The sequence below is a fragment of the Dermacentor variabilis genome, chromosome 6, assembly GCF_050947875.1.
Source record: "Dermacentor variabilis isolate Ectoservices chromosome 6, ASM5094787v1, whole genome shotgun sequence".
NCBI lineage: Eukaryota > Metazoa > Arthropoda > Arachnida > Ixodida > Ixodidae > Dermacentor > Dermacentor variabilis.
This window is the reverse complement of record NC_134573.1, coordinates 144,194,559-144,221,157: the sequence shown is the minus strand read 5'-3', so window position 1 is coordinate 144,221,157 and position 26,599 is coordinate 144,194,559. Positions and strand designations below refer to the sequence as shown.

The 26,599-nt window shown below is 47.1% G+C and overlaps 1 protein-coding gene across 4 annotated transcripts in view; it reads left to right on the top strand.

Annotated features, from left to right (window-relative positions):
* The window catches only part of LOC142585381 (uncharacterized), a 130,271-nt gene that overhangs the window by 39,191 nt on the left and 64,481 nt on the right, over positions 1 to 26,599 (top strand). For all 4 annotated transcript variants that reach the window (XM_075696106.1, XM_075696107.1, XM_075696105.1 and 1 more), the window contains exon 2: positions 8,252 to 9,336. In XM_075696106.1, the coding sequence (XP_075552221.1) occupies positions 8,252 to 9,336 (1,085 nt within the window). The remainder of the gene's footprint in view (positions 1 to 8,251; positions 9,337 to 26,599) is intronic.

Below are 26,599 nucleotides of genomic sequence, written 5' to 3'. Positions count from 1 at the left end.
ACCACACGGACAGTTGACTCTTGCACACATATTAGACCCACAATATCTTTCATGGCTTTTCGACATCAGCCAATTTTCAGTTGAATCTAGTGGCTGTTTCATCTGGTTATCTTCAAGGCCCAGCCACAGGTTATGCAACATAGAAGGTCTAACGCAGGAAGCGTTGTTAAGTTTTCATAAATGTCGCTCTTACTTCTTGGATATTGACTCATCGATCACAGTTGCGGGGAAAAGAAATTATACCTGTCCTGCGACCTTACGTAATCTTCCTAAATCGACGCCGCAAAGGAACATCAGCGACATGTGATGCAGCGTCAAGAAACTCTTAGCTTCATTTCCAGCAGTGCTATTTTAATGGTTTCATGTACCCACGTAGTGGCTGTATATAGCGTTGCGCTGCTAAGGGCGAGGTCGCGGGATCGATTCCATCCGCGGCGACCGAATTTCAACGGGGGAGAAATGCAGGAAAGCTCGTGCACTTCGATTTAGGAGTGAGCACGTTACAGAAGCCCAGGTGGTGAAAATTATTTCGGAGTATCCCACTACGGGCGTGCTGCGTAATCAGATCGTTGTTTTTGGCACGTAAAGCCCCAGAATTTAATACTTTGCCGTTTTATTGCAAAGTCGAGGCGGCGTAACCGCGAACTTCAGCCTAAATAGCGACGCCCCGGGTGACTTGTGGAGCCAGAAATGTGGTGTAACTGATGTTACGATCGACAACCGCGGCTGATCTGTCCCGAAAAAAAAAAAGAAAAGAAAAAAACAAGGCGAAAGCGAAGAAAATATCGGTGGCAAGTGTTCCTGTTATATGAGCGACAGAGCAAGTGAAGGCAACATTTCGGTTATAAGTTCACTAAACGCAGTTCCGGAGCTGCCGCTACCTATATGCATACGAGCCATACGCTATCTATCATATATATATATATATATATATATATATATATATATATATATATATATATATGCATACGAGCCAAGATTGGTCCACATCGAATTCGCATTGCATTACTGACGCAGCCACGCGATTCATGTCTATAAATACCGACACAAAGCTAACCCGCTGATGCGGCATCTCTTACCAATGTACAGTTAGCGTCAGAAGTTCACGGACAGAGGCATCTGAGAGGACATTGAATTTCCGAGCAGTTTGCGGCCGTAGTCAGAAGAAGAAAACGTACAACACTTCTAAGTTGCCCGCATATATGCTATACTCTGTTTCATACCTAGCAAGCAACACCAAGAGGGCTATAGATCGACTTCTCTAAATGCTCGCATTCGCGACTAGAAGATATTGTATCACACATAAAATAATCTATATATAAGATTGCGTCATGTAATTCGAGGTAACATTACGTATCGTATTTGTATTATGTCCCAAAAATATCGCACTTAATGCCGGGGAGGCGTCTCAGATCTGAACCTAATTACCACCGAACAAGCGCAGGGACACGTTTCTGCAACGAGCGGCCACAACGCACCGCTAGCGCCCGCGACTAAGAAATAGTGCGTCGCATACTGGAAGCACAAAGGTGCACGAATGACACGTGATTGGACGTAAGTATACGTCTGCAAGTTGTGTAGCTGTAATGTATGTAAACAAAGTTATTTCGCAGAATTGTTCGCAGACGAAGAACAACCGCACTGGGAAACGTGCGGAGTGATACTCGTGTGAGCCGCACTACTTGGCGAGTACGAAACGGCGTATTATAGCGTACCTCCTATGGAAACCGAATACAAGGCTGAGTGCCCAGGCAGCGGTATGTATACAGCGTTGAGCTTTTGCATAGACACCGCGCTCCGTAAACATTTGATGCCCCCAACCGCATATCCGTTTCCTTGCTTTACACCGCCGATTCTCGCGTTGCAAGGACACTGGGTCGGGTTCGACTGCATGCCGGTTGGTAAACTCGCTTACGCCACGCCAAAAAACTCCCTATATATATGCGTCATTGGAAAAAAAATACGGGGGGGGGGGGTAACGAAAGAAAAGAAAAAACGTGTCACATGAGCTCACCGACCGCAGTCGCGTTTCCACCGTGGTTCCGCGCGGCGCGGTCATCGCCAGGCCCTTCCAGAAGCTCGTGCACCGCGAGTTCGCTGCCCTCGAAGACAAAAGCGCCCAGGCGTCCGAAGCGCGAAGTGTTACGAGACCGTTTGGTGGCCCTCCCCCCTCTTCCAGCGCGTGACCGATGTTTCTTCGCAGCCCCGACTCTGCTCGCTAATCAGGCACGGATGCCGCCGTCACCGAAAATTACGGTTCTCTGTATCAGCGAGTCCATAAAAGACAGGCGGCAAGTCCGCGTGAGTTGGGTCGCGTGAAGATCTCGGAAAGCGCGTGCCCTCGCGTCTTAAGATAGTCGCGCACGGATACCGAAACAGAGATAGTGGGCTTCGTGGTTGTGGCGCATGTGCGTGTAGCGAGCCTTTGCTGGCGCGCCTCAGGCACAATTGCGCGTCAGAATGCAACTCTGCAAGCGCGCACCGCGAAGAGAAATCTCTTGGGTCTGCCCCGTATGCGATATCATATGCACTTGTTGAAATGCATCAACTATTGTGATTGATAAGATAACACGAAGCCAACAGACGTAGAGGCCAAAGAAAGCATAGGTGAAATTGGCTGCTTTTCCTCATTAAAATGTAAAATAAAAAATTGGAGGACGCTTAAGCTTCGCCTTCAAGAGTGGAACGCGACAGCGTTCCCGTCGACCCGCCAAGGGGTGTAAGACAATGGGCTACGGCGCAGCGACTACGCGCCCCGCATCGGACGCGGTGAGCGTCGAGCAACGCAGCGTTCGGCGCGACAACGAAATGTGCGCCTGAGCAAGCGACGCACGCCTGAGCCTTAGAAACAGCTCGTTTCTAAGGCAACACCGCGTTCACTAGAGGCGCTTTTGTACCGCTTTGAAGCATCGAACTCGTGGCTCAGTGGTAACGTCTCCGTCTCACACTCCGGAGACCCTGGTTCGATTCCCACCCAGCCCATCTTGGAAGTTGCTTTTTATTTATGAAGTGCCTGCCTTGATTTATCGCTCACGGCCAACGCCGCGGACGCCGACGCCGACACCGACGCCGACGCCGACGACACCGGCTTTTCTGCGACACGAGCTCCTTAACGCTATCGCGTTAATAAAGGCAAATGGAAGGGTTCGAAATAACTTGCTGCAGTGGGAGCCGAATCCGCGTCTTCCTCATTGAGCGTGCGATGCTTTACCATTAAGTTAAGGCTGAGAGTGTCACATCGTCATCTTTCTTGGGTATATGTGTATATGTGTACGAGAAATAGCCCTTGGAGTGTCAGCCAGCGCCACCCGAAGCCGTGGCGGCAGATGTGGAATATTCTTTCAGCAGCAACGGTTGCGGTAGTACGTGAACTTAGGAGCAGGCAACCGGCAAATAAACCCTCGTATGCGTTACCTCGTGGTATTAGGGCTAGCCTAGTCAAGTCAAGACACCAGCCACGCAGTGAACGAGAGGAACAAGTGGGAACATAGGGGCTCGATTTTGTTTCCTCTGAGTAATTGTACTAACAACTTTACTTTCTCCGTAATTAAACCACACCCTCTAAAACGTTACCAGCATACAGCGCTTTGTAGCATTTGCTTTAGAAGTTTTTACCAAAGGCCACACTTCACCTAAATACTTTTGATTTCGCATGCGCATGGGCGATAATGTCCCCGAAATTCTAAAAAAAGAAATTGTCACGGCGTTTAGTACTTACTTCATCCAGACACAGCTGGCTAATTTCTACGCTTCTTCAAACGCACTAATAATGATTACGTAATTTATTGCAAACGGCGTAAGTAACTCACCCACTTTCAACTTTGGCGACGCATCACCAATCACCTGCCCCTTGTTTCAACTATATATGAACAAGGTGCTTCGTTCACTCCGTCGAGGTCACTGCAGAATCCATAGAGTTCCTCACTATAGAAACTCTATGGCAGAAACCCGCCACATGCCTCGTGGAATTCGTTAAGATAGGAGCAAATTAAAAAAGAAGAAAGAAAACCAGTGTTCAGTAACCATTTTTGCAAAGTTCATAATTAGTTCATAAGCGTTAAGTTTTCTCCACACTCCACCCCTAACAAGGCCCCCATTTTAACCGAACGTGAACTCGGTATCACTACAGTTTATAACATTCGTGTTTATTATGGAGTTACGACTGCCTTCGCCATTAGTGATCTTCTTCTGCACTGTTGATTTTCTTCCTTCTTCTCTTCCTGGGCCCGCCTCGCTGGTGGCGTTCGTTACAGATCCCACCCGTCTATTTTCAACCCTCCTTAGCTGATATAGGGCACAATCGGGTAACATTACGAACAACGGCCGTATAACGCTTTCGAGCAAGTGCCTAGGGCCTTTTTATTTCTCTTTTGTTTTTTGCAAATTCAATGTTACCTGCCGCTCTTAAAACATTGCCCAGACATCATCCCTAAAGTTTGCTTTATTCATTCGTAATGTCAGTGAATTATTTCTGGACATGAACAAACTCCTTACGTGGTTCGTAAAATACGCTTGTAATGTTCCGGAACATTTCTATACGTAATTTTCTACAAAGGTTGTAATTACCTTACACAGTTTAGACTTTTGTCGTATATATAACCCGAAACCTACTTCCCACTTCAACGCAATATGAGCAACGTCCCTCTTTTAATTGACCTAGGAGCCTGGGAAAACCACGCGTCTCGGATAAAGAACGAAATAAGAGAAAGAGAGTTATTCAGCAATTACTTTCAAGCTACATGATTAACATACAGAGTTCCCATAACCCATAACTTGGCCCCCATTCTCTCGAAACATGAAATGGTTACCCTTTCTGGTTCCCCTACAGAAGCGGGAAACCTTCGTAAGGGTTTTATGTACCACTTTAAGCAGGCGTGCAACGAGGGTATCGCAGTCTTCATTCAGCCCCTAATTAACCCACAAACTTCCGAGATTTGTTTGCCACTCATCTTTCAGAACAAAACGAAAACACGCGTGTAACGTTTTTCGAGCGCTTCCTGTCACGATAACATATTCGCTGCAAAGTAATTACATATTCATGCTCATCACAGCAAAAAAGAAAAATAATAACTATATGGACAGACATATACTATGTGCGATTGAGGCAAGCCGACTTGCCGTGCCTTGCGTCGGCATTTAAAATATTGAAATTATATATATATATATAAATATAGTCACTGCTACACCGGCAACTCGCATCCATCCAATAAATGTAATGTGTCACCTGCATCATAGTTGCACGATATTGATTGAACCGTCACATGCAATCAACGTCATTTGCGTCCAGAGGACATTCTTTACACTTAGCAATGTACTCTGTTAATTAGGTACACATTGTCCAATATGATGGAAAAGACCATTTCGTAAGCGTGTAATAAGAGGCCTGCCATTAAAAGAAAAAGAAATTTCATTACATTTTACTGTCTTTCTTTTTTCGCATTATCCCAGCGCATGATATTAATAACACTTAAGTGAAAAAACATAATTAATACCATTGCCTTATACAATATCTGGTCATCAGATCTAAAATGCGGGGAGGGGGAGAAGAGCCAAATGTGATCGCTTTTTTTTTTTCGCAGAGTATGTGTGTCATTCAACTGCTTCGCTAACAAGCTTACAACCAGGATCTACTGACTGTGACATGTTCCTTTCTTTTTTAACTTTTCTTGCTTGTTTTGTGTTCTCATGGAGCAAAGAAAACATGTGCTGGATCCTCCCCTTATGTTTATCTCATCGGGCCTTTAAGGATGGAATAAATGAAATGAAATGTCTCTACCGCACGAAGTGTCTTGCAAATGAAGGCCAAGATGAGATCAAATCAAAAGAATGTGTCCAAGAAAGAGAAGAAGATTCGAAGCACGTATTATGAAAGGGATACTGATAGTTTTAAGTATCGCTCATGTTTTGAGTATCACTCACATGCGAAGCTCCAGAGTGAGTTGAGTGTCTGTTGATCACGTGACCTGATACAATCCTCGAATACTAGCTGTCAACTTGTTGGACCGGCCAGTACTTATAACCACTTACCGGTCTAACAGTTCAGAGAGAAGCTCTTTAATGAAAAACTGCAAATGTTAGCCTGGCCATGTGCCTACCTTGTTAATACCTGGCTGGATCCAGATCATCATCATTGTGATCATCATCATCATCATGATCATTACCAGGCTGTTGATGGATGTCCATTGCAGAACGAAGGCTTCTCCCAGCTTTCTCCAATTACCACGATCTTGCGCCAGCTGTCCCCACTTTACGCCTTCGAATTTCCTAATTTCATCGCACCCCAACTGCCGGCCTCAACTGCGCCTCCCTTCTCTCGGCACCTATCTGTAACTCTAATAGACCTACCGGTTATCTACTGTAATAATAATAATAATAATAATAATAATAATAATAATAATAATAATAATAATAATAATAATAATAATAATAATAATAATAATAATAATTCAACGATTCTATTCAAACGACCTTCCTTTTTGGGATTCGTCAGTGGTCCGAGCGGCGCTCCATCCGCCTTATCACAGGAATAGACTCAGTGATAAGGTACGAGTAGAATGAAGCGAAGATAATACTTACATTACAGCGGCCCAGATTAATGTGGAGAGGGCTGAAATGATACGCGCACGCTCCACGAACCGTACTCTCTAAACCTACACACTCGGGAACATAGAAACCTAATTAGGTTTTCTCGTTGATACCAATATCGCCTTCGCAGCGTGCGAAGGACAGACAACACGCGGTTACGGACCAAGTGTCGCAGATCGTGCATATGGTTATCGGCGTATGTTCGATGCAGAAAATAGGGCGGTCTTTTGAAATACGATGCAAGATGCAGATGTATGATGCATGAAATACGATGCCAAGCCACGTCTTCCCATGCATTGCACGCGGAAGTATGCGTTAAATAGTTGCCTTCTTTTAGTCTATCCTTTCATGGTATCCTGTCTCCTTGTCTTTTTACTCCCCTAGCCCTATCCCTCCAATGCTTGCCGCCGTTCAGGTGTCAGCAGCCAAAGCTAGACAACTACATTGCGGTCAGCAGTAAATTCGATTCCTTCTTTTTGCATTTTTTATTTATTTGAATAAACAACAAATTGCGTGCATATACTATGGCGACTCTAACCGCTTCTCCTCCGGTTATGCAAATAATTGTCGCTTTCGTTTGCGTTACTTAAGTTGCATAATTTAAAGTGAAATCGCAACGCTAAAATATTCTTCCTTACTTTCTTATGTTGATAAGTCGGACGCAACATTCACTTACGGTCTCCTGTTTTACAGTAAGACTTGCATGCACCGATTAGCTTGAGTAAACGGTTCGTGATTTCATGAAGTTCATATCACCGAACAGTTTTTTGACATTCATTAGTTGACTGAATTAAGCTCCTGGTATGTATCTGCGTATCTATTTGGATGGAGATGCTGTTAGCTAACGTGAAAAGATTTATTACGCGCAGCACATGCTGTCGCTATGGTTTTTTAAAGAATCAGCTTCACTGCAAAACCCAAAGCACACGCGAGTTTGGCTTCACTGTTAAGCGTCCCTGTAGCGCAACATAAGCAATGTCAAGTGCGCACGTGTGAAACTGACTGTGTAATGCTGTCGCGGTAAGATGCGGCGTCATTGCATGCATACGTAAGCGTGGAAAGGAATCAGAGATAGTATAATATATGCCTTGTGTAATCTGATAACTTTAATAAATTATGAATGAGTAAGGAGTAGAAAGATGGCTAAAGAAGTGACGACAGGAACATAGTGATGTTATATTTATGTTTGTCTTTCTTGTATTATTAAAACGGCGCGCGGCAGCACGGATAAAACCGTTTTACAAGTAGGAGCTTTTCGATATGTTAAGCATTCCCTCGCCTCTTTCGTTACAAATTTGCTTGTGCGCGACGGTTTGACCGAACGCACCAATGTTTTGGTTTCTCTGGTTATGTACAGATTAGTAATACAGAATTGTTATAGGACCTTTATAATCTAGTGCTGCAGTATATTATTTTTTTAAGTGTACAGGACATACTTTGTCGGTTACAGTTTCCTGCTGAGTCATCAGTGTTGTTCTTACCGGTAGAAGTGGAAACAAGTGAGTTTTCCTCTAAGATAATGTGAAGCATTTTTTTTTTATTTTTAAAGTGCAAAATTCAAGTTCTTCATTAGCGTTGACTGACGAACCACCGGAGAGCTGGTGGTAAAGAGCCAAGCAATCCCTGGAACGTGTATTAATATGTCTGTGCCTCATCCGTGGCGCAGGGCGATGGAGCAAGAGCTGCAACAGAAGGCTGCCGCCCAGCAAGCGGCTCAACAGGCCGCGCAGCAGGCCGCTCAACAAGCCGCCGCTCAACAGGCCGCTCAACAAGCCGTCCAACAGGCCGCTCAACAAGCCGCTCAGCAAGCCGCCCAGCAGGCCGCTCAGCAGCAGCAGCAGCAGGTCACCCACCAGGTGGCGACACCCGTGCCGACGCAGCAGCAGCAAGCGCCGTCGGTGACGGCGGCCGCCTCGCAGCAGCAGCCGTGGTCGCCCGGGGCAGCCGCGAGAGGCGGGGCTCCTTCCCCAGAAGTTCCCCAGGTCTCCCTAGGCGGCGGGGTCGTCGTGTCGGTCTCGGAGGCGGCCGAGGCGTCGCCCGAGGCCGCGCCCCCGTCGGCCGTCGGCGAGGCCCCGCCTCCCAGCGGCTCCCCGTCGGGTCCGCAGGGCCCCACTCCGGTGGCCGTGACATGCAGCTTCGCGGCGGACGAGCACAGCCCGGCGAGCATCAGTAGCCTGAAGGCCCTGAACCCGGTGGACGCCCTGCCGCCGCCGGTGGGCGATGACAAGGAGCTGCTCTATCAGTCGCTCAGCTCCTCCACCATCATGGTCAGCACGTACGGCACGCCCCAGTACGCGCAGGGCTACGCCGTGGCCAGCTCTCCCTACCCGAACCGGCAGGTCGCCGCCGAGCAGGTCTACGTCAAGGCGGGCAGCGGCGGCGGCCTCAGCCCGCCGGCGTACGCCACGGCGCACCAGGGAGCCGAGCTGGGCGGCTCGCCGCCGTCGTCCATGTACCCGCCGCTGAGCATGTACGTGCCCCAGGCGCAAGCGTGGCAGACGGGCGGCCAGCTCGAGACGACGCACAACGGCTACGCGCTGAGCCCCGGCTCGGCGGCCGCACTCGTCGAGGACGGACGCGGCGTGGCGGCCGCCGGCGGCAACGGCTCCGCGGCCAACGGCTTCGCGCCGTTCCCGACCCAGTACCTGCGCTCGGACATGTCGTGGTCCGTGTACGACAACAGTGCGTCGCTGGCCGCTATGCCGCAGCCCGCCTACGCCACGGACTCCATGGGCCGGATACTCTCGCCCGGTGAGCTGCTGCAGCGACCGCCTCCTTGCTTCTCTGTGGCGCTTATCGCGCGCGCGCATGCCGCCTTATCGCCGCCGTCCCGACGGCCCATTGGGTGCCGTGTTTCCCGATAGCGGCGGCCGCGATAGCGCGCGGCGCTTTTCTGCCGGCCCACTTCGCGGGGCCGTCTTCGTTGTTGTATATATATATAGCGCTGCGGGAGAGATAGCTGGCATTGGGGATGCCTTCCGGGGCGTCGCGTCTTCATTATCCGCGGCCAGATGATACGCCCATCAGCTGATGAACGCCGGCGGGGGATGCCACCGCTTTTGACGATCTTGTTCCGCCTGACTTCCCCGTGGTTTGGGATTCACTGCGACAGAGGCATCGGCGCAGTCGTCGCGTGCGTCTTATCTCTCGGGCAACGTGTGTCCCGCACGTCTGGCAGGGTATATGTTGGTATACATGGGGCTGGCTCTCCATGCTGTAAAATTCGAGGAAGCTGCGTTACGCTTTACACCGACGGTGAAGTTGGCAGTGGTAAGGGGGATGTCTGCCACGCGGTGGAAACCCCCCTCTTGTACAGACTGGCTGGCTGGCTGGCTTGGAGCCAGGAGTTCCGCTTTTCACTGCCGCCTCTGATCTTTTGTTTCCATTATTTGTTTTTTTTTTCACGCGATGAACTCGATAGCGAGCTTCTTGCCACTTTCACTGATTTGTGTCCGCGTGGTAATGTCGCATATATTTTTGTTTACATGAAGTCTCAGGTTTCTCCATACGCCCGTTGCATGACAAACCCTTTCAAACAACACGATATTGACATGCTCTTTATCTACTTGTATCTGAAGGGAATCAAATAAAGACGAACGCAATGCTTAGTTTGCCTGCAAAACAAATACGGTCGTATTTTCGCGATGTCATTGCTGCAAGGTACTGGTTGTTAATAGAAACAGAGGGTATGCCATCTATAACTTTGATTTTGGAAAGCACAACACTCCGTCGTATAAATTCTATTAACTTCGGGGACATCTTTACGTTCGTTAGTATCTTACATATTCAGCAACTCGTACATTTCTTTTTTTTGTGCTCTGTGTTCATGCAGTTCTGATGAGGCGCAGTAAGTACATTTGAGGGGTACAAAATAAGTATACATAGGCATATTTGTGTAGCCTCATCTTCCTTATTTATTGTAGCAAAGAAATAATCAATTAATAAAACCTAAGCACCACATAATTAGCAAAAAAATATTAAACAAGCGGATCACTCAATTAAGCATATGTATGTGGCTCTTACCTATTATAGAGGAAGAAGATGGAAACTAAGAGGAACACAAAGAATAAAACAATACCCAGATCTGAAGCGCACCGTTTGACATCCATTTAATCCGGTGAACAAAATTAACCATCACATATAATACGGGAGCAAGCGTTGACAGAGAATGCAGCGCGAAATACGCCGCTGTCAAACTCAAGGAGAATTCGTAAAGACGCGCCAGCCATGTTACGTTCGCTTGCTCCTGTGACGCCAAAACGTATGCACTCCTTTCAATACCGGCCACTGTCAGTGGCTATATGCCAACTATATACGCTTGGAAAGCGGTGGCATGGAGAGAAATATGGACGGACCTTGTACTGAATCTTTGCTAAAGTCGTTATAGAAACGTTGCAGTTCCGTAGAGTTTTCGCAGCAGTATTCGATATATATATATATATATATATATATATATATATATATATATACCTTCTGTCGAAACGCAATTTAATGGCGTGGCTTTTGTTTACGCGGAATGGGACATGTTCGGGTGCTTGTTTCACAGGGTGCTTTGACAGCACTATTACATGTGTAAGACGGCGACTAAGACTTAGTGTGAGCCCAGTCGGGCTTCAATGAATTATAGTTAACCAGATTATTGCTGGCACATACACTCTGTCATTCTATAATAATATAGCTTCAATGCTCTTCGTAGCAGAGCCTGAGCGCTCTAAAGCGACCGCTCCAACGTGCCATCACACTGTCACTGAGTATAGCCGATTAAACATTACTGTAGTCGTGTAGAAGTTCATGCAAAAGTCCAAAAGAAAGCTCGGGAGCAACAATATTCGTTTATATAGTACAGAGCTGACTGCTATCTGGAGGTATACCGGTGTAAATTTCACTGTATACGCTGAAGTATTCCCGTTCTGTACGCCGAACGTCCGAATATGTGTTGGCTCACCCTGTGTTCGAACAAGCGCGTTAGTATTATAGTTATCAATAGTTATGAAGGAGCTGGTTCTTCTTCATTACCGGTTACTTCTGCTTTCTTATAACTTCAATGTAGACTATATGCTACCCTACTTCGCAACAGTGAACAATTTAAGCTGGAATATATACATAAGAACGCGGCCTGTTTGTATACAGAAGGTGAAATGCGAACCTCCTCCGCGCTTTTTTTTATCTTTCTCGCACACCACAAAGAAACATTTCCTCATTCACATTTTGTTCGTGACACGTTTCAGTCTCAGGCTGACATTTGCCGGCGGTCTCTCGACGATCCCGATCACTGTCTATATATGGTCCAGAGCCTGTCTTTGTGAACCATTGGTGTGTGTGGGCGCGCGCACACACACACACACACAAACACACACACACACGCACACGCACAAACTCTGCATGGTGCTATAGTCTCTATACGGGAGCCGGCCGCAAGCATGGTGGTTCATCCAGCGAGGGAATGGTGGGCTGAACGTGGGTTTGCTTACACTTTATCTTTCTGGCTTCAAACGGCTACGACAGGCGTTGCAAATTATATAATCATCTCCTACAAACATTATTGCGCCACGAATGCGCAACATTTCTGAATGATTACGCATCTGAGCAGATACTAATCGAATTGTTCTGTTCAGAAAACTACGGGTACGTATAAAGTTAGAAAGACAAAGCGCATAATAAGTAACGCCAGAGGAACGGTTCGAAGCCTCAGGAACGAAGGTTAAACAAATTCATGTACACTATATATACCGTCATTCCTATCGTTAATGAACGTTCGCAGAAGTAATTCTTTTTGTAGGAAGCATCTCCCTTGTTAACGGCGAGCTTGTGCGGTAATGTCCACTATCACTGTAATATAACTTACAGCCTTAAAAGTCGAAAAGGGTGTAAATGTGTCTATAGTTCACACCCTTGGGTCTTTTTTATATAACAAACACCCCAGGGGGGCGAGTTATAGACACATTTACACTTTTTTTTTCACTCCTAAGGGTGTAAGTTATTTTACATTGTCGATGAAAGCGAATCACGATTTATAAACGGAGACTTCTTAAAGGGATCGCCAAGATGGCTGAACACGCGTAAACGTCCCGCCCTTGCTCGTCTTCGTTATAGTCCAAGGAGGTGGCTCGCAACAATGCCTTTGTTTTTGCGCGTGGCTTTCTCTTTGATGCATTTTTAAACTTATCTCCTTTTAAAAAGTATGACAGCGTAGAATTAAAGAACCGTCCGCCTATTCGTACAATATTTACAGCGCCTAAAGCTGTCTGCTTCGCTATAAGACTTCGCTATAAGACTATATTTTGATGAGGCCCACGTCCAAATATAATTCGACAAACGACATTTGCGCTTGATGGAATACAGCAAAAACAAAGATCTACACACCGCGTTCCGCGAAACGACGCGATTGTGCTCTATGATTATATATATATATATATAGACGCACACACGACAGTCGTGATATACACCTACTGCGTTTACGATTACCACAAGTATTAAGAGCAAGGCAACGCCACGTGCGAGGAAGGTATTCTCGAATTTATGCGATATGTACGAGGACAAACAGATGTCGAACACGCCGAAACAAAACGCGTCCAATGTGGCAGACCGCAAGCGCCCTAAGCAGCGGGTCTGCAGTTTTCCTGCTAGTGGCAGGGGCCATGGCAAAGAGCTTTCGTCGAAACGTACACACGCACGGATTATAAACGGGATCTTCGGTTCATTTTTGTTTGCCGATATCAAAACGGCGTATGTTATATCACGCGTGCATTGTTCGAAATGAATGAATCCCGGGGTCTACAGTGCCAAAACCACGATACGATTACGAGGCATAGTTGTTCATTACGTACATTACGTACAAACCACATTCTGTTTGAACGTGGTTTGATATATGTTTTCTTGTGTTATGTGTACTATAGACGGCTGAGGAGAGACTGAAGAGAAGTGTACCTCGGTTATTTTATTTCCCTACTCTGTATTATAATTATGTTATCACGCCTATACATATACAACGTGTCGATATATCGTCCTCACTCTTATATCCTTTTCTTTTCCGAGACACGTTGACGATCTTGTTCCGTCAGTATCGCGCATTACGAATGTGACGACTTGTATATGTTTTCTACGCGCATTCTTCCAAATTGTCGGGTAATGGATAAGTTGCTGTGAAGAAAAAGAAATAAAAAACACATAGGCTTTGTCTCTGTTCCACAGTAAATAAAATGGAAAAAACAAAAAAGGAGAATAATATCAATTGAAGAAAAGCGAAAGTAGTAGCTGCCACAATGCAGATGCCAATTAGGGCTTAAAGAGTCCTGTATTCACACACTCACACTCACGGACACTCACGGACACACACACACACACACACACACACACACACACACACACACAAAAGAAAAAAAAAGGTTATTACGCTAGAATTGTTCGTAAGAACAAATTTTAGCCAATGTTGATGCTGGACACGTTGTGGCGAATGTGGCCAGGCAGCCAATAGCCGCATCCATGTACCGATCCCGTGCTGCCACTCAGTTGGTATTCACTGAATGTATATAGGGTGAGGAGCCTACACAATCTAAGCAACCCTCGACCCCATGCCACTCCTCAATCTGCCATAGTGAGTCGTAATGGGAACTCTGTGTAACGGGTACTCAACCCGATAGCTGACGGGAGCTTGGGAACACTTCTATGGGCGCCTTATGCTGCAACTTTCCATCATTTGAAAGAAGCAGGGCTGAACTGAAAAAATAAATAAATATAAAACAATTCTTTCGAAAGCGACATTCTCTACGAATGGGTATGACCTTCGCTGATGATATGCCCAACATCACTTATGGCTGGCGTCCAGTATTACGAACAATTAATTCCAGCGTACGAACTTTCCTTACGTATAGTATACGGGCCGCGATGCTGGACCCGTATTCACACACACACACAAAAAAAAAAAGCTATCGCGCTAGAATTGTTCGTAAGAACAAGTTTTAGGCAGTCCTGATTCAGTATATACCGTATATTTACACAAATACAGAGTAACTTAATTCCAGCCTCAAAACGCGCTTCGCATTATGTTCGGGTTCGAGACAATAAGTATAATCGTATGTGTTTTATTTTTTCCTTTTCGCAGAGACCAACAGTCCCTCCTCGTGTTATATTTGTGGTAGCGGTATTTACGTGCAAATACGGTATTATTATTATAGCGAAGGTGCGGCAGTGGGCAACGCCAAATAGCACTTACAAACGAGGGGCCGAATTCACTAAGCTTTTTGTGCGTAAGTGCCCTTTGCCATTGGCCGGTCACATTCGCCAATAACATTGCGATTGGCTGGAATTCGCTCTCACGAACAATCCTTAAGCGCTTCATCACGAGTACAGAGCCCCAAGATTCGCGACGACACAGTTTCGGTCGCTGATCACGAGGCAAGGCTGTTCAGCACGAGATCGTCGACAAAAAATTGAACTATGTGTATATATGCTGACCGCGATGCGAGGAGTGCACGCTCGAGGCACGGTCGCGCTGTTATAGAATTCCCATGCATGTGCTTTGGGTATGGGGCAAAGCTCGTCGCATGTAGTATACTGCAGACATGCAACGAATCATGGTCGCGTCATCTTGGCGTTCGGACTGTGGTTTCGTTCCTTTCGCTGCCCTGGTGGTGTTACAGTCGTTAGCGACAATGGTGTGATAAACGGGAAGTGTCGCAGTGCCAGTTGGTCGGTTCGAGGCGTCTACGTATACAGCGACTTACAAAACAGTTACAAAGACATGTGCCATTCGAAGCCACCGTGCGATTCGCAATTCAGTCTGCCACGCGCAGAGACGTCGCAAGCAGCACGGTCCCGAACAGTTACAATTTAATTGCGGCGACTCCTTACGAAACATTTGCGACGCTGCACCGTGGCGACTTGCCTCGCGGCACAGACTTGTCAATCAAACACGTGACGAGGCAGATAAGACGGTAGAGCAAATTTGTGAGCGGTGGTATATGCTGCAAGCACTGAAGTGACGCCAGGCGTATAACGTTTCTCAAATTTATTTATTTATTCATTCATACATGAATGCATGCAGCCCTAGGGTTCCATTGCAGGGGTGCATGGGCCCAACGTACAAAAGGAGAAGGTACAGAGAAAAAGAAAAGAAAGAAGAGATGACTCACGCCTATGAAAGTTACTTGCAATGTGCCGTGCATAGATGTGACGAGAACGGCCCGTTGCATGAAGCATTCGCTTCATGCCTATGGAAGTTGCAGCATGCCGTGCCGGTTTTAGGGAAGACGCGGTTGGTCGTATTCCTGCCGTGTGGTATCGACGTGTACGTGAAACGTACCTCGGTAACCACCGCACTTTATTCGGATTTATATATATAGTTTAATACTGCATGAGGCTTTAGGCTAACCTGGTGCTGCAATCGTTCACGCACTGTGGGAATCGTGGGTACAGTTATACAGGGATCTTTGTATACGGTTTGACATGGCTTCGTCGAGAAGCGTAATTTCAGCGTTCCTCATTATTCTTTTTCGTCGTTCAGTTGTGCTGCGTGAGAACGATACGCCATTTCTCAATATAAGTTGTTTAAATTCTCAACTAATTAATTTCACTGCGTAAATTTCGGAGCATAGGTAAATCACGGTACTTTATACGCGTGTCGTGATTATGTTTACGGTCTAGTTAGGTAGTGCAATGTCTAGTTTGTGTTCTATATAGGTACATTACAAATGTTATGTTTTATAGACGACAATCGCTGCGCAGTTTTGTAACAAAATTCTTTGCAATCGTTTTTGTTTGTAATGATATGAAAGCTATAATATTTAACAATTAGAATCGAAACGAGTCTAATCATTGCCATAAAACGAACATAAGATTAAAAGTGAGCTTCAAAGATATGGCCAATATAAGAATCTGCAAGAGGTCGTTCCAAGCCAGAAAGCTAGGCTGAAGTTTAGGCAAACCTATCTACTGTTCATTATTGGGATGCTGGATTAATATATCCATATATAGCGCTGACTGGCAGAGGCAGAATTCTAGCACCATATGGGATATGGTGCTAGAATTCTGCCTATCACTTCTAGCATGAGACTCTGCGCACCGGTTGTAGCTCTGAACGACTGCAAATACAAGGCACGCGAAGTTACTTAGTTTCTCTGCAAAGGTACTTTGGTTTTTGTAATTTACTTTCCGTACACCGCCCTTTCGGTGGTGAGAGGCGAGTTCATGTACACAGAGGCGTAAGGCAAACTTATATCACCAGACATCGAGCGTACACACCTGTACACTTGGGTCTACAGATTATGACCGACATACAGTGCTAAGATATATCCGCACAGTTTCCAACTTCATCAGAGTATACCGTTGATGTATGCAAGCGTTATTAGATTCACATCGCAAATGTTCGTTGAGTGACCTAAGAAAGGCAGTAAAAAAACTGAGTGATCTTGATTGTCTTTGCTCAACGAACGTAGCCCAGTGCACAGTTACATAGAAAATTGGAAGCTCAGTTAAAGCTTGTATGAGTGACGCGAAGACCTCTGTACTATCTGCACGTGTGTGTTGTAGTATACAGCCATAGCTTCCGCTATAGGAAGCTATGTATTCTCATAATTCTAAGATCTGTAGTTCATTGAGAATATGCGTTCGCAGCGCTATTTAAGCTGTGACAACTGTGGCGACCGTTTGGACATGAATACGAAGGTTTCGTGCGTCATAGAATCAACACTGTGGCCCTACGGCAAGAATAAAATAGTTAAAAGTGAGGTACCCTTATGAGCATGATGCACACGATTTTATACTATAATACGCGAATGCAATAGTGTAGGTGAGAGAGTCGATTTTAGCGAAATGTAGGCAGAATAAAAGCCTATATAGTGGACGATTATTGTGCGAATAATTCCCTTGCATCTTTATACCAAATAATTAACGTGCATCAATGAGGTCGGTCATCGACACTATATACAGAACATGATTGATGAAATTGCTCATCTGAAGCTGGGACGTTGTGCTCCGTTACTGTAAGCAAATCACAGCGATTATTCAATATTTCTCTTAATGCTTAACGGATCACACACATAATTCATACAACTGCATAAATTATGACACTTGTTATACAAATATTCAGTTAAGAGTTAACGTTCTCGTTCTAGTTGAAACTGCGACATACAAAGCGATCAGGTCGGGCTCAGCATGAGCTCCGACTCGACGCGGTCGCGTCGAGTTTATCTAAACGAAGCTGATGATTCACGGTCGGCGGCTTTCGTCTATATACTCGGTCTCATCCACTCCGTGAGGGAAAATGGAAGGAGAGGAAAGTTGGACAAGGCCAAGCAGGCGAGCGTCCGGTTTTGCTACCATAAATTGGTGGTAAGCAAAATAGTCGCAGCTTCGCGGGAAAGGCGAAGCATCGATTGCGATAGGAAATTAGTGGACAGTTATACGAAGTAAGGATAGTAGTTTTATCAGCCGTATAGACTTGTAAACATAGGTAGACAAACTCAATTAACAAGCATGGTGTCACGCGCGCACAAGCAAACATGAACACATCACACTCGATGACCGCGCGCGGACACGCTGTCAAGACGCTGGCGTGAAGAAGCCCGGCAGCAGCAGCAAGCGAAGTGATCTTCGTGCTGTCTATCGCCTAAACGCAAAGTGAGCGCCGAGAAAACCCAGCACGCACAAGGTTACGAGCCGCCGACGCACCTGACTCTGCCTCGATCCAATGAAGATCGCTCTCGAGGTACGGCCGCGAGACCGCGCGCAGCAGCCACATGCGCAGTTGCAGCCAGACTAGAATGCCGCCGCCGCCGCCCCCTCCCTTCCCTTCTCGCGGCGCCTCGCAACGTTGGGTGCCTCGCGCGCGACGGAAGACGGCGCGCATCCTCTCCGCTTTCGTCCCTTTCACGAGGGCGAGATTTGAGCCTCGATCATCGGCTCCCCCAGCAGGATTTCCCTCGCACAAACTGCGTAGGGCGCACGGCGACGGTGTGATCGCCGTTGGACTCTATACGGAACCTCATGGCGTTGGAGACGGCATAAATGCGCTTGAAGGGTCTATATAATTGCTATCGCAATAGAAGGGGAATAGAACGAGGGAGAAATAGAGTGAACATTTCGTGCATGCGGGAAGGTGCGCTGGGCCATAAACGGGTAACTCAGGCCGGCGCACTTGAAGAAATGAACCAGTGCGCTGATAGACTCTTTTACCTCAGCGATGGAGGTGGCCACGTCCCGAGTATCTGTGACTCGGAGAACGGTCTCGAGCCCAGTTCGCGTAAGATTATACCGATAAAGCCACCTTGGACGTCGTGAGGGGGGCAAATACAGAAGAGGTGCTCGATGATTTCCTCGCATCTGTAGAAGTCGCAGGCACGTCAGGCTATATCCACCGCTTCAATACGGTACGAGTATACTCGTACCGTATTGAAGTATATACTCGTACCGTATTGAAGCGGCCGATATAGGCTGACGTAGCTGCGGGAGCGGCGTTTTTCGAACGCTTGTAAGCGTTCGAAAAGCGCCTGCTCTCAGCCTTAGTATAGGCGGTACAATAAGGTTGCTTCGCAGCGAGGAAGGCTGTAGCCGTAACGAGGGGTCCCGCTTATACGCAGTCGGCAATCGGAGAAGTGCAGTGAAATTTCTTTTTTCTTTTTGTCCGTAGCGTCGAACCTAAAATAGCGTATAGCGTAGCGTATAGAAGTGCCTGTAGCTTGACAAGTTAACAACTGAATTAATGGGACTGTTTTTTGTACGGCTGTTTCCTTGGTAATGTAAGCAAGCCCTTTATTTAGGAGCAAATACATATTTTTTATTTCTCTCTTATATAGCTGCGTTTGCTCATATAGCTCAACTATGCCGAATGCACCGGCCGCGTAGCACCGGCCGCGTATTCGTCCTAAGTTTTCTTGCTGTCCTGAAACGCTGCGACAAAAAAACAGCGCATCCAGTCATGATCAAGACGTGTCGTGAATGCTCTGAGGCGGCAGTGGCTAAAGAAAACTAACAGACAAACGTTCAAGCGACGTCGAATCCGCGGTGATTTACCGCATTTATTTACCAGGATACAGGTGACGAAAATAGATCTGTCCGGCCAATGTCAAGACGGCTACGCCTCGTTTTTGGTTTATTTTCGCTGGTTATATAAAAGATGGCTGGTTGGGTGGGGAGAGGGCTGAGATGGGGGGAGGGTGACAGAGAGCAGGACTATTTAACACACATGAAAATATTGGACCTAACGTGCTAAAGCAGCACATAAGACACGAGGGATGTTTTAGTGATGGTCTTCGTATTAATTTCGACCCCTACAATGTTCCTAAGGGTGAACCTAAACCTAAGCGTAAGAGAGGTTTTCTTCTTTTTCTTTTTTAATTCCTTCCCCATGAGAATAAGGCCTCCGAGCCCCCCACCTCGCGCTCAATTCAACACACTTGTCTGTGCACTGTCTGGCGACGTTGATTTCGAAAAGCTAAAAACTGAACCGAAAAGTGAATGTCACTTTGTCCACAGCGTGACAGTTAAAGAAATTAAGAGTACCGAAATGACAGCGATTCGTCCAGACAGCGAATCGCTTGTTTCGCATACGCAACTGTATCAACTTAGCCAACTGTCTACTCTTCTAATACGCATGCAGCTGTCGCCTGACAACGAATCGCTCCTTTCCATCATGCAACTGTACCGAGTTAATCAAATGTCCACTCTTCTAATAAGCGGCCATCGCCCGACAAGGTATCGCACGCCTGCCATATGCAACTCTAACAGCTTTGCCAACAGCCCAGTATATACCCTTCTAATAAGCAGCTATCAACGTTGAGAAGTCGACAGTGCACGACGAAAAAAAAAAAATTGAGAGCATACACCGACGGTTCCTTGCATTCTGCAACAGCAATAAATAAGTGCCAGTTGTTCGGCTCATCGTTGCCGATGCAGCGGTGAACCGCAAACTGTCTCGCTTGAGATATAGACGAAGCTGGGATAGAGCTTTTCTTATTGAAATTAAATTAAACGCAAAGTAGTTAGCAAGCTATAACAACGATGACGGCTCACTATTTCTTTTCGTACAACAGTATTAAAAACGATATTGTCAGACGATTAGGAGAAACGGTATCGAATTAGGAAATGCGAACACGACGACAGATATATATGCAGGACAGTAAACGGTATCATCGTGTATATTCGATACATATCGGGTGTCGCAGCTCACTTTATTTCGGTCGTCAAACCATAAGGCTTCAAATGGTGCATTGCAGTGCTTTCTTTTAAACATCTTTTGCTTCATTGAAGAGCCTGTCTAAAGTTAGCTTGGATATCGTATAAACATATACGCTGAGCTTCAAGGAGTTGAAGATTCACACGATGTTGAGATACGACGCCACGTGTACAGGCGTGAGAACTGGTGAGGGTCGAATGACGCTCAGATAAGATAACACGCGCATGTATTTACTCACCGGAGAAAGTGGGCAGGACGATAAGGCAAACATTGTTGTGCGTACGCAAAGCGGAACGTTTGTTGGTTCATTTAAATTTTGATAACCCTTAAGGCAGCAAATGTGTGATCCATTGATCAGTTAGAACTATACTAAAGTGATGGTATAAAAAAATACGGAACACTCAAAAACATCCATGAACTAGTTCCTTGTACATAGCATCCAAATGCGATTGTATGGAGTGACAACGAATGTTCGTTGAACTTCGCTAAGCCTTGAGTTGAATTGCGGTTACACACGCATGCGCAGGCCGACAACGTGCTCATACAGGGGACGCGCTCCGAGCTAATCTGCGGTCCGCTAAACTCGCACTGTTTCCTTTATTCTCTCTCTCTCTCTCTCTCTCTCTCTTGTGTGTGTGTGTGCAGTACGTGAGACGTCTTGTGCTCTTCACGAATGCGCACAAGAAGAGTACACGAACAGAACAGACGCTCACTCGCAGCATGGATGGATATCCCCCTGTCTCGCTGTTCGAGTCTCTTCACGCCATTTCTGGACAATGCGGGTCGAAAGCAGTGGGGCAGTTTTTCGCAACGTATTGCGCACTTGTAGCGCCTTTTCAACTCCTGATGGGTGCACGTGTTTGAGTTTTGATGGTTTACACGTAACTACGGCTGAGCGAGCTGTCTCAGACGCGACCGCGCTCCTTCTCGGGTTTACGAACTTACTGCCGAGCTATGCCTCCCGAATGTCGAGTGAGAAGCGAAATTTAGCTCCGATTGCGTCATCCGCGACGCGACAGCGGCGCCATCTGTGCACAAGATATATGCATGCAAGGTCGAGTAATGGTTTACTTCTTCTAGACAACGATACCCAAAGTAAGGCGCGCGGATAGTATATATAAGGTTGCAAAGGTGTAAGTGGTAATGCTATAACATATCATAAGAAGCCAACAAACACTGACACCAAGGACAACATAGGGGAAATTACTTGTGCTTGATAAATGAAATGAAGAAACGATAAATTAAGGGAAATTAAAGTGGATGAAAAAACAACTTGCCGCAGGTGGGAACCGAACCCACAACCTTCGCATTTCGCACGCGAAATGCACGCGAAATGCGAAGGTTGTGGGTTCGGTTCCCACCTGCGGCAAGTTGTTTTTTCATCCACTTTAATTTCTCTTAATTTATCGTTTCTTCATTTCATTTATCAAGCACAAGTAATTTCCGCTATGTTGTCCTTGGTGTCAGTGTTTGTTGGCTTCTTATGTTATGACTAATAAAAATCGGGCCCCTCGGTTAACCCCCTTTCTTCTCGTTTAATGCTATAACATGTATTTCATAACGTAAGTTTTAGCGAGTGACCTCCTCTGACCGTTTATAAAGACGTCCTAGGTCCAAAAAATAAATAAAGAAAAGAAACCGCGCGCAGACACAATTATTCTGTAAACCGCATCTGATAAACCAAGGGCCTCGAAGCATCTTGGCCAGAGGGCCGGATTGGTTATACCAGTGGCGGTATCGAGGACGGAGCAACGAATAATTAAACAGATATTAGTGAAAACAAGTTTGTAAGCACAAGTAAGCGTTCCGGGCGTAAGCGAAAAAAAAAAATCTTTATTCCAATTATAGACGAGCTTTGTTCAAACAATTTCTTATTTTTTTTTTTAGCAGTTACGTTGACTTCTTTACATAACGCTGGGAAAAGGAGTGAAGCAGTATGTCTAAGGATTGGAATTTAACTTCTACTGCCGCGTACAAGCTACAACGAAACCGAAACCTGACACCCGCTTGAGAGATGGCACGGAGAAATACAGCGGTCGATTCTAACTTTTTTCCCGTCTTTTCGGGAATCCGAATTCCTGCCACCTGGCGCGCGTTTCTGCCGAACACGACGGGCCCAAGCACGCAGAATGCGAGATTCGATGAGACTTCGCGGGACCGGAAGCCGTTTCCCCGTCGGAAACCATATAGCTGATGCCTTCGCCTATATATATATACCCAGACACACAACGCGTCTTGCGCTCCGTTTCTTTCTCATTCACATGGCATGCACGCTGTCAACAACAGCGTCGAACACATGTCGCCCGTAAACATGAATTCCTTCCATCACTTTTCATCCTGACCCCCGCCCCCCATTTCTCTCTGTCTCTCTCTTCCGACAGTGATGTATACACAGTCGGGTGTCGGGAACAGAGACTGCTCGAGCTGGGAGAAAACACACACACACACACACACACACACACACACACACACACACACACACACACACACACACACACACACACACACACACACACACACACACACACACACACACACACACACACACACACACACACACACACACACACACACACACAGGCTTCGTAAAGAAAGGAAGAAAAAAAAAACGTGACGCGGGAGGGCGACCATGCACGGCAAGCGCGCATGCACCTTGCCAATGTGCACAGCTCGTCGCACTCAGAAGACAAACAAGGTGCGTTCGGGGGTGGGATAACGAAATCAAGAAGGAAGCGATAAAACACCGAACGAAATGTGGAGACGAGCTCGCGGTTCAATCGTGCCTGGGGTGTGGGGAGGGCGTGGGGGGGGGGGGGGGGGCTGCTGCGAAGAAATCGAGCCAACAAGCAAGTCAATGCGAGGTGAGCAAAGCAGACGAGCGAGCAAGTTTAAAAAGACAAAAAAAAAAAGAAGACACAAGCAAAACGGCAAGAAAGAACGAAAGACAACATAACAGGGACACGAGTTGCGGGCGGGATGCGTAGTGTGGGTGGGTGGATGGAGCAGGGGGGGGGGGGGGCTAGGGGTGGAAGGACAGGTGATTTAAGGCTCACTTTCACCCCGAAAAAACGCGTCGACGCCTCTCTCAGCCGATGCGGCGCCCGGTTGGCGTCGGAGCGGTTGTGACCAGGAGCTGCGCGACGTCGCGCGGAGGGAATAGAACGGCAGTGCGCGCGCGCGCGCGCACGAATTATGCATGCGGCAATGCTTGAATGACCCAAATCGGTTCGGGGAACAGGTTCCCATGGCGGACGCCCGTCTCTCTTCGCCAGTCGTCCCGGCGGGAACTCGCCACCGAGTGCTATACAGCCTGCCTATAGAGCGGAAGTAGGGGGCGCAGCCGCGCATGCATGAAAAGCGAAACCAACACGAATTTCTTTTTTTTTATTTTTATTTTGTGCTCTCTTTTTTTTTTCTCTCTCTCTCTCTCGGTATTTACCGCGTGCTGCAGCGCTTAGTCAGTAATGCAGCACTACATAACGCAGTGTTAAAGGAATACACGATGATCGCTGCACTAACGGCACCTGTAGGAAGGAAGGAAAGAGTAAAGCAGAAAGGCAGGGAGGTTAACCAGAAAAACGTCCGGTTGGCTACCCTACACCGGGGGAATGGGAAATGGAAAAACAAAGGGAGAGAGAGGAGGGAAGGAAAGAATCAAATTAGCGGCGAGTTCGCTGACGCGTGTAGTCTAATAGTAATTGCACTAATAGTCACAGACGTTGACACAAGCCCGTCGTCCTCAAGAGGCACAAAGTGCCTTAACCGCTTTATGGGCCGACGAGCGATGGGGGGCGGTGTTCCAACAGCACCTGCTCAGAACCTGTAATATATACCTCGTGCGGTATGGGCGTGATGAGCGGTGCACCATTACAAGGTCAGGTGGCTTATCCCATAAATACGCAGTATATATGCGGTACTCTGATGCTGAGCACGGGGTGGCGGTGCTTCATGTCCGGCTGCATCCGATAGCCACAGTTGAGCGCAGAAGACTGTGAACGACCGCGAGCGGTCTGGAAGCGGAGCCGTCTGCTACGCGGAGTCTCCGAAAGACCGGCTGATACCTTTGGAATCTCTATCGTCCACCTGTGGGCTACTCTTTTTAGCTCGAGCGATGATTTGGAGAGATGCTCGGTGATATCGGCTCCTGGAAGGAATTGTCTTCGTTTCGGTGCAAGATAAAGCTCTGTTCGTCAACGACAATGAGGTGCGCCAAAGCGTTGTCGTATATAGCTATCTCGAGTGGAATTTACCGTGGTATACTTTCTATGTACGCCTGAAGCTTCCTCTGAAACCCTATGAAAATGAACTTTAAGTGCAGCTTGACAAAAAGTACGTGCGCGGTAGATAGACAGTATCGATAAGAGTATGTATACCGCTAGGTTTCAAGTGGGTGCCCAGAAACCTTTCGCGAGGCGGCGACTAATCAATAGCCATATGAACAGGCCAATGAAGATCAAGTCTGGGCAGAGTTCTTGGAAGTACAAGTAGCTTCGGTTTCTTCAACACTTGGCATGTGCCCAAATATTATAGATCCCCTTGCGTTGTTCTTCATCGTGAACAAAGGACCCTTAACGGCCCCATAGAGTCACCTATACTTTTATTTCTATTTACGCCTGTAGTATACTCAGGCGAGTGATCTGTTTATTTCGACCACGTGTACTATCCTTGCCTGACGAGTTCTCGCCGAACTCGTCAGGCAAGGATACTATACTGTTGGTAGAGCCACGTAAATTATTAACTTTTTCTCCGCACGCCCAAACGTTGATTTGTCCGTCCACCCCAAAGCTGTTTCCCGCGAGTACGAAATTTGGCCAGTTGGTTTGCAGGTGCACCATGCGGCTAACGGCGCAGACTGCAGGAAACTATAATTTAGGAAGACGGAGTATACGTTTCACACAGAACCGCCATTTAAGTTTCCATCATCATTCGTGTCCTAGTTATTCTTTGTGGAAAGCCGAATGACAAAAACAAACCGCGTCTCCACCGACATCCGAGATTCCTTTTGTTCCTTTCGGAAAAACCCCGATTGGTGGCAGAACACGCAGTCTTCTACGGTGTTCACATCAAGTGTGCCATCTTCCTTTCCCAAGCGTGTTCCCCCGAAAGAAAGCGCGCTTGTACAGGTACGCCATCTTGTCTTCCGCTATTTACAAGCGGGCTTCCGCTCCATGTTTGGAGCTGCCGCTCAATCACGCAGTATCCCCCCTCCTCCCCCCCGACCCACTCCCATGCCTCCTCCGAACAGTATATATGGATTATGAAGGCGGGTGCAGTCCCACGGCTACGGCACGGTGAGCAGAAGCCGTGAACTTGAAAACTGCTGTCAGCCCGCCAAGCAGTGTGTATGTGGATCCGAGAACTGCATAAAGGAGGAGGCAGCAAGGCGGCAAAGAAAGAAGGAAGGATGTGTAAAGGGGGAATTGCGGGAACGCGCCTGAACGGTGTGGGTACACCCGGAAACGCTATTCCTCCTCCTCGCAGAAGCAACCCCCTCTCCTTCTCTATCCTCCGTGTCCTCATAGCGCCAGCTTCGTCGTGAATAATTCAAGCAACGGCGTGGTAAACGCATGCGGAGAGAGAGAGAGAGAGAGAGAGAGAGAGAGAGAGAGAGAGAGAGCAGGCACGCTTAATAGCCAGTCGCAAAGCACCTAGTCCGCATACTGGGAGAGCCATCGCGCATGTATAATTTTTCGCGCTCGGTTCGAAATTGCCAACGCCTTCTGCCTGATGAGACCGGGACAGAGCGCCCAGTACACGCGACGAAACGTATACAGAGGCGGACGGTCGGGCGCTTCCGTGTATTATGGAGCGCCGGCGATGTGCGCCCGGGGCGTACCCTCTCTC